The sequence below is a fragment of the Panthera tigris genome, chromosome A1 (genome assembly GCF_018350195.1).
Source record: "Panthera tigris isolate Pti1 chromosome A1, P.tigris_Pti1_mat1.1, whole genome shotgun sequence".
Taxonomy (NCBI): domain Eukaryota; kingdom Metazoa; phylum Chordata; class Mammalia; order Carnivora; family Felidae; genus Panthera; species Panthera tigris.
In genome coordinates, this window is record NC_056660.1 from 110,851,167 (window position 1) to 110,864,461 (window position 13,295).

Consider the following 13,295-nt stretch of genomic DNA (forward strand, 5'->3'; position numbering starts at 1 on the left):
ATTCTATCTTTCTCAAAAATAAGCAAACATTGGGGCACCTGGGTGACTCTGTTGAGCATCTGACTTCAGGTCATGATTTCGGAGTTTGTGGGTTTAAGCCCCGTGTCAGGTTTTGTGCTGACAGTATAGAGCCTGGAGTCTGCTTTGGATTCTGTGTCTCCTTCTCTCTGTGCCCCTCCCCCGCTTGTGCTCTTTCTCTGAAAACTAAAACAAATATTAAAAAAAAATTTTTTAAAACATTAAAAAAAAGATTTCAGCAACTCATGCCCTTTGCTCAAAATAACTTGTATGCCACAGTGGGGTGTTCTGGACCCATTCATAATCCCTAATCTATTATTTTGATGGGTTACTTACTTTATTAATGACTTCAGAATTAAAATATTAAAATCCTTTTTTTTTTTTAATTGAGGAGAGGGCACAAGTGAGCATGGATGGAGAGAGAATCTCATGAGAGGCAGAGAGAGAAGTGGGGCTCACCTTAAGTGGGCAGGAGCTCACTCGATGCGGGACTTGAACTCACTAACCCGTGAGATCATGACCTGAGTGGAAGTCAGATGCTTAACTGGCTTAAATCCTTTTAAGTAAGCTCTAGGCCCAGAGGGGGGCTTGAACTCACAACCCCAAGATCAAAAGTCACATGCTCTTCTAACTGAGCCACCCAGGCCCCCCTTATTTTGTGCATTTTGATGATGCATGGCTTTTACTTGCCTTAAAGGCCTTTCAACATTAGCCGATGATAAAACAGTAAATAAAAATATGAAGTGGGCCATGAAATCTTGTGATAAGACTAGGCTGTGAGATGTCTGTTTCTATTCGCATGACCCACAATGTGCTTATGAATTAACTTTTTACAAATGTTTTTATTGAGTCAAACATCTCTGTATTCCCACTGCTGCTGTTTAGTCAATCATTTCTTGCCTGGACTACAGCTGTAGACTCCTTTCAATCTCTTATTTCTCCTCTAATCTCCAAGAGGTTCTTTTATGTGCACATTTATACTGTCCCACTGGTAGCCTTTCCAAAGCTCCCCATTGCCTTTAGGCTCAAATCCAAACTCTTTGAGGGTGTAGTTTAAACTCCTGTTTCACTTTAGACATTTGACTCAGTCACTTGACTTTTGTTCTGGCAGACTGAACTTCTTTCACAATGCCCTTTCATGACCACAGGCTGTTACACATGTTGCTCCCTTTTCTGGAAACACTATTTTCTAAAAATTATTTTATTTATTTATTTATTTACTTAGTTGATTAATTATTGAGAAGGCGGGGGGCGGGGAGGAGTGACGAGAGGGGCAGGGAGAGGGAGAGAGAAAGAATCCTTAGCAGGCTCTGCAGTGTCAGCGCAGAGCCTGACACAGGGCTCAAACTCATGAACCATGAGATCATGACCTGAGCTAAAGTTGGATGCTTCACCTCCTGAGCCACCCAGGAGTCCCTCTGGAAACACTCTTGGCACTCTTTTTCCTGGAACTAACTTCGATGATCTCTTAAGATCTTAGCTGAGGGGCGCCTGGGTGGCTCAGTTGGTTAAGCATCCGACTAAGACTCAGGTCATGATCTCGCAGTTTGTGAGTTCAAGCCCTGCATCGGGCTCTGTGCTGACAGCTCAGAGCCTGGAGCCTGCTTTGTATTCTGTGTCTCCTCTCTGCTCCTCCCATGCTCATGCTCTCTCTCTGTCTCTCAATAATAAATAAATGTTAAAAAAAATTAAAAAAAAAAAAAGATCTTAGCTGAAACTTGTCTTCCTCAGGAAACCATCTTTGTTACCTTTCTGCCTTCAGTTTAGCCCAAGCGCTGCTTCCTTGTGCTCTCATAGTGTCCTGAAGTTGCCACTATCACATCATTTTCTGTTGCCCTTGCCTGGTTCTTTGTCTTCCAATGTGGATGGTGAGCTCCTTGAGGGCAGGGTTGGAGTGGACCTTACCTTTGTTTCCTCCAAAGATATTTGGTAAAATATGTCTTTTCAATGAGGGAATTAATAGAATATTGTTAACCATTTGACATAAAATGAATAATTAGCCTAAGTATAGCATCAGTCTTTAAATGAAAGACTGGAAAAACAAGATTAGTTTAGATGAAACTATTTGGTTTATTGGTAGCAGACTTAAGGTGAGTGCTGCAGCGTTAAGGACACAAATACATGTTTCTTAAATGAAAAGAGCAAGCATTTATTTTATACTAATTGTATGAGAAACATAAATGTTTCATAGAAATCTCATTCTTACATTGTATTAAATTTTATTGTTGCTGTAACATTACCACAAATTTGGTGGCTTAAAACAACACAAAATTGTCATAGTTGTGAAGGTCAGAAACCTGAAGTTGTACATCAGGGCTGCATTCCTTATCAGAAAATGTTTTGTCTTTTCCACCTTCTGGAGGCTGTCCTTGATCCTTGACTCATGCCCCCTACCATCTTTAAAGCCACTGATGCCCTGTCAAGTCTTTCTCCATATAGTATCATTCTGACCCTGACTCCTGCCTTCCTCTTTCACCCTTGTGATTACATTGGGGCCACCCAAATAGTCTCAAATAATCTTCCTATCTCAAGGTCACTTGATCAGCAGCCTTAGTTCTTTTCTTTTCTTTAAAGTTTATTTATTTATTTTGAGAGAGATACGGGGAGCACATGAGCAGGGGGCGGGGACAGAGAGGGAGAGAGAGAGAGAGAGAACCCCAAGCAGTCTCCACACTGTCAGCATAGAGCCAGATGCCGGGTTCAAACTCATGAACCATGAGATCATGATGACCTGAGGTAAAACCCAGAGTCTGATGCTTCACCAGCTGAGCCACCCAGCCGCTGCTTAGCAACCTTAATTCTGTCTCCTATCTTAAATTGTTTTTTGGCATGTAACCTATTTACACATCCTAGGGATTATGATATAGACATATTTGGGGGGTCATTTTTCTTCCTACTATACACATGAATGCTATAATTTAGCTGCTTTTACTCTTCCTGTTTTATAGATGAGGAAAGTAAGTCTAGAAAGGTTAAATAAATATCTTGCGGGGCGCCTGGGTGGCTTGGTCAGTTAAGCGTCTGACTTTGGCTCAGGTCGTGATCTCACGGTCCGTGAGTTCGAGCCCCGCGTCGGGCTCTGTGCTGACAGCTCAGAGCCTGGAGCCTGTTTCAGATCCTGTGTCTCCCTCTCTGTCTGCTCCTCCTCTGTTCATGCTCTGTCTCTCTCTGTCTCAAAAATAAATAAACGTTAAAAAAAAAAAATATCTTGCTCAAGGACACTTAGTAAAAGTCAAGGCCAGAATTTACTCTTGGACATTTTTTCCCAGTTTGTGCTCTTAATTACTACTTTATAATGCCTCTTTCCATATACATTTCATATAGAGTGACCTTGTACTATCAGGAAGTTGATTGTGTAGGAGTTATAACATTTTTTTAGATAGTTTTTTATATCTTAGAGATTGAATATGCACTACACTGTGGAGTTAGACTATATAGAAAATGACTAGGGCTTCAGTGAACTGTGTGGACTTTTGGTGTGATTTGGGACAGGTTACTTTGCTGCTCTTAGCCCGAAGTTTTTCAGGGTCCAGAATCTTGAGAGTCCTTTGGAATATGCACGTTCTAAAATAAATAACTTTTATTTATTTAATTATTTGAGGTGGGGGAGAGGCAGGCAGAGAGAGAGAGAATCCTAAGCAGGCTCTATGCTCAGTGCGGAGCCCAATGTGGGACTTGATCCCAGGACCCTGGGATCATGAACAGAGCTGAAATCAAGAGTCAGACATTCAGCTGAACTGAGCCACTCAGGTGCCCCCTAAAATAAATAGTTAAAAAGGAGGGGCTGGCTCAGTCTGGAGAACATGTGACTCTTGATCTCAGGATCATGAGTTCCAGTCCCACGTTGGGTGTAGAGATTACATAAGTAAGTAAGTAAGTAAATAAATAATTAAATATGTAAGTAAGTAAATATTTTTAAAATGGAATATGTACATTCTGTAATTCATTTATTAGTGTTTGATAAATCATGTATATATAAGCATAGTATTCTTAGAAATCAAACTAGTTAATTTCCCACAACATATTTCTCTGTTTTGATGTTTCAGAGATCAGCCAGAGATAAGTTGCTTATTTATACTTTTCACTCTTCCCTTACCTCATGTGTTGTTCAAGAAGCATTCAAGATGGCTATATAAATGGGTTCTATAAACATTAAGGGGATAAAATTCAGGAAAATGAAACCTTTTAAAACCTGTGTAAATAATCAGATAAGTAACATATTTAGCTGCTTTTCATGAATATATTTAGCATTCCCATTGGTGACTTCTCATTGGTGGTACCATTGAACCGTGGCCTTTCCCCTGTGGCCAATTTTTTTTTTTTTTGTCTTATCTTAAAATGATTCCAGGCCTAAAAGGTCACCATTTGAATACTTTAAGTACTTTTGCATTGGATTACCATGGCATATGCACATTTATAAATCTGTTGCTTTCTTTGGGGTCTTAATATAGAGATCAGTAAAAAAAACAAAACAAAAACCCTAAATGTAAATAGAAAGGTCCAGAAATTAACCAGAAATGTTCTTATTGGAGACAGTGCCCTGATAAGAGCCAGGACTAAATGGATTGGTTTAACTGTTCCTTCTGGTCCCAGTGTTTTTGTTTCTTTTGTTTTGTTTTCTTATTTGGAAAGATGACTATGATTGTGATGGTTTTGGATTTTCTGATCTCCTAAATCCCCTATCTTGTAATTTAGCAGTTAAGTAAAAGGGAACCAAATCACATATTTGAGTCAGAATGGTGCCACACTGTGCAGGGTGACAGATTTAGTTTTGTGTTCAAAGAAGTTAAGATGATATTTTGACAATAAAATTTAATCTATTTGGTATCCTATGGTATGAAATGTTATATATATGCTTAAATATAAAGTGATCCTCCGAAAAGGCAATTCTCCATTTTCCCAATGAGAAAATTTTCCCCTCTTCATTTTTCTTCAGCTCACTTTGAAGTATGAAATTCTAGGGGTATGTATGAAATAAACAAATGATTATTTGTGGTATTTGGTGTTTTATTTTATTAACATATGCATCTTTAAACTTTGTATTTAAAAGATATACAGTAAAACATTGGATTGCGAGTAGCTTGTTCTGTGAGCGAGCGTTCCACAAGATGAGCAAACATTTCTGATAAATTGTAACTTGATAAACGAGTGATGTCTTGCAATACTAGTGGTACAAGACACCAAATGTCACATGATCACAACTGAGCCAATGGTTCCCCCTCTCTATCTCTCTTGCTGTGGGAGTGGATGATCATCGATGCAATGTCACATTTCCATAAAATTCTCAAAAGGAGGCAAAAGCAAATGTCATTGGATAGGTTCCTTGTTAAAGTTGCACAAAATGAAAAAGATTACATTGAATTACCAGTAGACAGCAGTGATTCCATTAGTGATAGTGAAAGTCATCCTACACAATAACCCTCCTCCTCTCTCTTGTCTCCCTCACACCAGCCACGAAGGTTTTCAAAGGTAAGTGCAGGTTAATTTGTTTATTTTTCTTTATATTTTGAATTTATTATTTTGTATCATATTACAGTATTGTAATCATTTTTATGTGAATATTTTTGGGTTGTGGAACAATTCATGTGAGTTTCCATGATTTCTTATGAGGAAATTTGCTTTGATATACAAGTGCTTTGGATTACAAGCATGTTTCTGGAATGAATTATGGTTTTACTGTATATGTAAGGAGGGGCACCTGGGTGGCTCAGTCTGTTCAGCATCTATCTGACTTTGGCTCAGGTCATGATTTCATGGTTCGTGGATTCAAGCCCCATATTGGGACTCTGATCCTCTATCTCCCTCTCTCTCTGCCCCTCCCCTACTCTTGCACACATGTGCATGCGCACTCTCATAAATAAACATTAAAAAAAGATATATGTAAGGAAAAAATTTAAATACTATATATTAGAAACATTCATTTTTTCCTTCTATACTTATGAAATCATTTTATTTAAAATCTTTAATGCACTTTTTTTAAAGGCTTTTTTTGTTTGTTTATTTTAGAAAGAGAGCATGAGTGGGTGAGAGGAGCAGAGAGAGAGAGAGAGAGAGAATCTCAAGCACGCTCCCTGCTCAGCACGGAGCTCAATGAGGGGCTTGATCACATGACCCTTGGATCATGAGCCGAGCCAAAATCAAGTGTTGGATGCTCAACCAACTGAGTCACCCAGGCACCCCTTTAATGCACTTTTTGATTTTAAAATGCTTATTGTGAAACACACTTACACTTTATATAAAACACATATGCACAGTTTATTTATTTATTTTTAAAATAATCTCTGTGCCCAGTGTGGAACACAAACTCACGATCCTGAGATCAAGAGTCACATGCTCTACTGACTGAGCCAGCCGGGTGCTCTGCATATGTACGGTTTATTTGTTTGTTTATTTATTTAAAATATTTATTATTTTGAGACTAATGGTCTTTGGCTATTAAATGTGTTAATTGAAGTCAGCTGACAGAGTGACTTTACCATATGCATTTATTAGACTCAAAGATGAGGATTTTCATTGTAAATGCATATTTAAAGAGGAACTTTCAGTCTTTACTGAAAATTATTCATTAAGCCATTTTATATTGTATGGTAAACTGTTACAAGGTAGAATTGTAAAGGCATATGTTTGCAACCGCTAATCTGCTCCAAGTTGTTAAGAACAACATACATAGCCACCTCTTCTGAGTTAGAGATATCAGATAAAAAGACTCCTTGGCCTATATAGATAAACAAATATTATTAACTAATAGTAAAATCAATTTGGGAGTGGAAGGGCCTTAATGAGAGAAGAACCATACTTGATTAACATAACAAATATGGATGTAGTGAATCTGTGGCTCAAGCCACTTGTCTGTGGCTCAAGACTTTCTTGTCTGAGTTGGCATACTTTATGTTAAACCTAACCTTACAGAAAAATTGAACTTTATGTTAAAATTTGCTTAGAGAGCAAGTAAGAAACAAACAGAATCAAAGGGATACAGGATGCTTTACTTCCAGATCAGAAAGAACATATGTATTATCCTGGCAGTGTTTTATTAAAATAAAATCAATCTCCAGTATTTTTTAAAAAAGGAAATAGGAAATGAGACCAGAAAGGAAGCCAGGGACATAGAAGGTCCAACAAGCTAAGATAAGGACTTTGGAAGTTTTGAGCAGGGAAGTTGATACGATCCATGTTTTAAAAAGGTAATATGATGTGCAGGGAATAAATTATAGAGGGATAAGCGTTGCTGCAAAAGTATCAGTTGGTCAAGTGCTTTTCAGACTTTAACTGTGATCTGCAATAAAAAAATACATTTTAAGTAGTGACCATATATATATATATATATATATATATATATATATATATATAAATGAAACCACAATATTTGTCTTTAATTACATGTAATGTACTGTGATGTTTGCCATTCTCTTTTTTTTTTAAGTTTATTTATTTATTTTGAGAGAGACAGAGACAGCGTGAGTGGGGGAGAGACAGAGAGAGAGGGAAAGGGAAAGGGAGAATTCCAGCAGGCTCCCAGCTGCCAGCACAGAGCTTGATATGGGGTCTGAACTCGTGAAACTGTGAGATCATGACCCGAGCTGAAACCAAGAGTCAGATGCTCAACTGACTAAGCCACCCAGGCGCCCCTATATTTGCCATTCTTAACTAATGTCTTCTGTTTGATGACAAAAAGGATAGTTTGTAACTCTTTGATTTTATAAGTCATTTAATATATTGCTACTCACAGTTTGATAAATAGTATTAATCCATTAGGATAAAACATTTTTGTACAATGAAAACCTTTGTAGAGACTCATATAAGATGACTTCTGTTTTGAGAAATAAGTTTTAAGGAAAAATCTCACCTTATAATTGGGTGTTTATGGTACTTTGAAAAATCAATAGCATTTTAACTAATAAGAAAATTAAATATTCTATCATAACTATTTACGAGGTAAAAAATATTTAGTAGCAAATTAGCTAAATTTAGTTTCTTTTTTTCTCCTCTTTTTTTGGGAGTGGAGATAGAGTGCGTGCGTGTGCACATGGGGGAGGGACAGAGGGAGAGAGAGAGACTCTTAAGCAGGCTCCATGCTCAGTGTGGAGGTGATGCAGGGCTCGATCTCATGACAGTGAGATCATGAATGAGCTGAAATCAAGAGTCCAATGCTTAACTAACTGAACCACCCAGGTGCCCCTAACTAGGTTTAGTTTAAATAAGTTACAACATCTTTATGAAAAAAACATGAAATATAGTTGGAAGATACATGTTTGAATAAATGTAGAGATATACCATGTTTGTAAATGGAAAAACTTTCTATCATAACAATATCAAGCTATCTAAAACTAATACATACATCAAATGTGATTCTAGTCATTTTATTTTGTATTTGTAGGAATCTGCATAAAGGGTGTTACATTTTTGTGTATGTTTGAAAATTTTCATAATAAAAAGGTTTATAAGAAGGTATCTTACCTTTTTTTTTATAACTTCCTTTTTCTCTTAATATTCTTTTTTAAACTTAAATTTTTTTTTAAGTTTATTTCTTTATTTTGAGAGAGAGAGAGAGCAGGTGAGCAAAGGAGGGGCAGAGAGAGAGAGAAAGGGAGAAACCCAAACAGGCTCCGTGCTATCAGCACAGAGCCCGATGAGGGACTCGAACTCAGTAACTTCGGATTTGTTACCTTGTGAGTGATGTTGCACATGTAGCAGCAGGTGTTGCAGGCAAAGTGCTAGCAGCGCTGTCCCTCCTCCGTGATCATCCCATTCCCACAGTTCAGACAGAAAAGCAGCATGGCAGCCAACTTTCTTATTTCCTCTTATTGTCTAATTTTAGGGATAGAAATAACAGTTTATTCCTGGGTAGGAGAAATAATTCTCAGGATTTTTTTTTAGTATAACATCCTTAAAGTGTACAGTTCAATGGTTTTTAGTGTATTCACAGAGTTTTGCTTCCATCAGTACTATCAGTTTTATAATATATTTTATAATTCTCAAAAGAAACTTTATTCCCATTAGCAGTTATTCCCCATTCCTCCCTCCACCCAGCCAGGGGAACCGCAAATCTGTCTCTGTGTCTGTGAATTCTCCTATTCTGGACATTTCATGCAAATGAATCATACATTGTATGTAAGCCCTTTTGTGACCAGCATCTTTCACTTAGCTAATGTTTTCAAGGTTTATCTGTGTTAAAAAATGTCATCAATATTTCATTCCTTTTATGATCAAATAATATTCCATTGTATAGATACACCCCTTTTGTTTATCTGTTCATCAGTTGCTGAACATTTGGGTTGTTTCTACTTTTTGGCAATTGTGAATAATGGTGTTATGAACATTTGTGTATGAGTTTTTATGCAGGGTAGGAGTGGAATTGCTGGATTATACATTAACTGTTTAATACTTTGAGGAACTGCCAAGATGTTTTCTGCTGTAGTTGCACCATTTTACACTTCCACTAGCAATGTATGAGGCTTCCAGTTTCTCTGCATTCTTGTTAACACTAAAATGTTTACTGTCTTTTCATTTTAGTCATCTTACTTGGTGTCAGTGCCATCCTGTTGTGGTTTTGATTTCTATTTCGCTAGTGACTAATAATGTTGAGTGTTTTTTGCATGTACTTACTGGCCATTTGTATATCTCTTTAGAAATATATTTGAATGTCTAAATCCTTTGCTCATTTTTAATTGAGTTGTATGTCTTTTTATTGTTGAATTGTACGAGTACCACATGTTGCACTGTATTTTTAGAAGTATTTTTATTGCTTTGTTTGCAAGACTAATTTTTTTCTCTTCTTATTGGAAGGTCCTGTCCAAAATACACTGATGTCTTCACAAGTATCAGTGAGCCAAGGATATAATTCTCAGCTTCCAGGATCCTACCCTCATCTAATACCAGCAAAGACTCTGAATCCCGTCTCTGGACAGTCTAACTATGGTGGTTCTCAGACTGTTTCTCCCTTAAGTAATTATCAGGGACCTGGGCAGACTCTTTATAGACCACTTGTGGCTTCTAATCCAGTGACAACTTCACTCCACAGTGGTTCTGTTCCCCGAATGCCACTACCTACTTCTCAGAACGCAGCTGCTACATCAATGCCTTCTGGTAGCTTTCTTCCTGGAGCCAGTGTACAACCACCTTCAAATTGGCAATATAACTATCCATCCACAGGATCCCAGACAGACCATTGTCCTCGTGCATCATCCCAATCTATGTCTGGGAATACAAATTTGACAACTCATCAATATGTTTCTTCTGGGGATCCTTCACTTCAAAACAGCTTCATAAAATCAGGTAAAGTTCTTAATAGGAGTGCTTCATATGTAGAAATGGGAAAATTTTGCTTGTTTAGATGTTTTAATTAACATTTCAAGCCCTGAAACCATATGGAGAACTATTGGTTTTTTAAATCATTGTTAATCTTTAAAGAAATTACTTTTCTAAACTTTGAGTTAACTTAAAATCATGGATTTGCTTCCTTCCTTTGAAAGTATGCTCTGTGTTTCTTTCAGCCATGATATTTCAGGGAATCAGATATGCATACAGAACCACTTTCTTAAGGACTTGCCATTACTTTTTTTTTTAATGTTTTTATTTATTTTTGAGAGAGAGAGAGAGAGACAGAGTGTGAGCAGGGAAGGGGCAGAGAGAGAGAAGGAGGGAGACCCAGAGCTTGAAGCAGGCTCCAGGCTCTTAGCTGTCAGCACAGAGCCCAATGTGGAACTTGAAACTCACGAGCCGTGAGATCATAACCTGAGCCAAAGTCGGACACTTAACTGACTGAGCCACCCAGGCACTCCATTGCCATTACTTTTATTAACTGGGTTCCATCTTGTAGTGTAGGAAGCTCAATCCCTCTGATCTGTCTTTGGTCTTGATCTGAAGAAGCTTGGATTATCTTTTTGTTGTAGCTTAGATAGTTTTGGTCCCCGGAAACTGTAGTATCCTGTAGGGGTAGGTGAGAACAGACAGTAGCTTTTCTAGTGAGGAGTGTTATTGAGCAGAACTGCAGTTTTAGAAATCAGTGGGCAGAGATTTATATCTATGTTTTCTTGTAAAAGTTTTATAGTTTTAGTCCTTATATTTAGGTCTTTGATCAATTTGGTAGTTAATTTTTGTGTATGGTGTTAGGTAGGGATTCAACTTCATTCTTGTGCCTCTGGGTTTGCATTTAACCCAGGTCTATTTGATGGAAGGAATGTTGTTTCTTCCAATGAATGTTGTTGGCCCCCTTATTGAAAATCAATTGATCATAAATGTAAAGATTTATTTCTAGACTCTGATTTCTATTCTGTTGATCTATGTCTATCTTTATACCAGTATCAATTTGATTACTATAGTTTTATAGTAAACCTTGAATTTGGCAGGTATGACTCCTCTAACTTTGTTTTTTTTTTTTAAGACTGTTTTGGCTGTTCTGCGTCCCTTGGCATTTCCATAAGAGTTTTAGTATTAGCTTGTCAATTTTTGCAAAAAAGACAGCTGGATTTTTGATAGGGATATCAATAATTACCTTGTATATGTATTTCTGGGTCTGTATACTACATACATTTCATCAGGCTCCTGGAAATATTTTTCTTAGCCTCTCGTCAGTCATCAGCCCCAATGAACTCATTTTGCATTTTGGCCTATCAAGGTTAAAGCTGCTTCTAGGAAATTAGTTTCTTTGTAGAAATCTGATCTGCTGTTAAAACTCAAATCTTTCTGGTTGCTTTTATTCTTACTCATTTGGCACCATAAGTGAGGGTCAGTCACTTGAAATTAATGAATTTTCACCTTATTGGTAATTCTAAAAACATTTATTGAATATTTATTATTTTCCAGCACTTTATTAAACTTTTATATGTGGTATCTTATTTAATCTTCACACAGTCTCTTTTACAGATAAGAAATGTGAGGCTTGCATACTTTGCCCAAAGCCACAAGAAAATAGTTTGGGAAGGGATATTGTTTAAAACCTGTTAAAGGGGCACCTGGGTGGCTCAGTCGGTTAACCTTCTGACTTCGGCTCAGGTCATGATCTTGCAGATCATGAGTTTGAGCCCCCTGTCAGGCTCTGTACTGACTGTGTGGAGCCGGCTTGGGGTTCTCTCTCCTCTCTTTGCCCCTTCCCCACTTGCACTCTTGCTCTCAAAATTAATAAATACATTTTTAAAAATTAAAAAAAAAGATAACTATTTAAGAGTACGTGTAGCTTTTCATTAAAAAGGACATCATCAATAATCTGAAATTTTTTTGTCTATAACAGAAGTCCTCAGGTAGAGGGCTACACCACAGATGTGGTGAAGGAGACATAAGCAAGTGTCAAAACTTATGAAGGTTCCCATATAAGAGAAGGAAAATGGGTGTCTGAGTGGCTCAGTCAGTTAAATGTCTGACTTCTGATTTTGGCTCAGGTCATGATCTTACAGTTCATGAATTCGAACCCTGCATGGGGCTCTGCACTGATAACTTGGAGCCTGCTTGAAATTCTCTCTCTCTCTGCCCCTTCCCTGTTCTCTCTGCCCGTGTTCCCTGTTCCCATGTGCTCTCTTTCTCACAAAATAATAAATAAACTTTATGGGGTGCCAGGGTGGCTCAGTTTGGTTAATAATCCGGCTTTAGCTCAGGTCATGATCTCACGGCTCGTGAGTTCGAGCCCCATGTTGGACTCTGTGCTGAGATTCTTTGTCTCCCTCTCGCTCTCCTCCTCCCATGCTCATGCTCTGTCTCTGTCTCTCAAAAATAAATAAACTTAAAAAAATCAGTAATAATAAATAAATAAACATAAAATTAAATAAATATATATATAAAATGAAAGAAGGATATATAAGCTAAGAGTATTAACCTTAAATGTATTACTACTCTTTTTTTTTTTTTTTAAGATATTTCTAAAGAATTCCTCATTTTTTACCTTTGTTTTTTCAGCACATCATTGGCAATAGGTGCCTGATTATCTGATCTCAAAACTCTGGCTAGGTTATATTGTTTCTAGCCCACATACTAAATTTCTCTGACTTTTTTTTTTCTAATAGGCTATGTTTTAACATCCTTACATTAACTTTAGGGATCTCAAAGGGCAGGTTTTAAAACTCTAGCTATTAGTGTTACAAATAAGAATTATTCAGTTTGTCAGGCACCTGGATAGCTCAGTCATTTGAGTGTCCGACCCTTGGTTTTGGGTCAGATCATGATCTCATGGTTTGTGGATTCAAGCACCACATTAGGCTTTGTGCTCACAGTGTGGGGCCTGCTTGGGGTTCTGTCTCCCTCTCCCCTCCCCAGTGTCAAAATAAATGAATAAACTTTAAAAGAAA

The 13,295-nt window shown here is 37.4% G+C and overlaps 1 protein-coding gene across 3 annotated transcripts in view; it reads left to right on the top strand.

The window, feature by feature from the left end:
- SEC24A (SEC24 homolog A, COPII coat complex component) overlaps window positions 1–13,295 on the top strand; it is a 98,580-nt gene that overhangs the window by 40,138 nt on the left and 45,147 nt on the right. For all 3 annotated transcript variants that reach the window (XM_042984203.1, XM_007087736.3, XM_015540056.2), the window contains exon 2: window positions 9,805–10,293. In XM_042984203.1, the coding sequence (XP_042840137.1) occupies window positions 9,825–10,293 (469 nt within the window). In that variant the 5' untranslated portion in view covers window positions 9,805–9,824. The remainder of the gene's footprint in view (window positions 1–9,804; window positions 10,294–13,295) is intronic.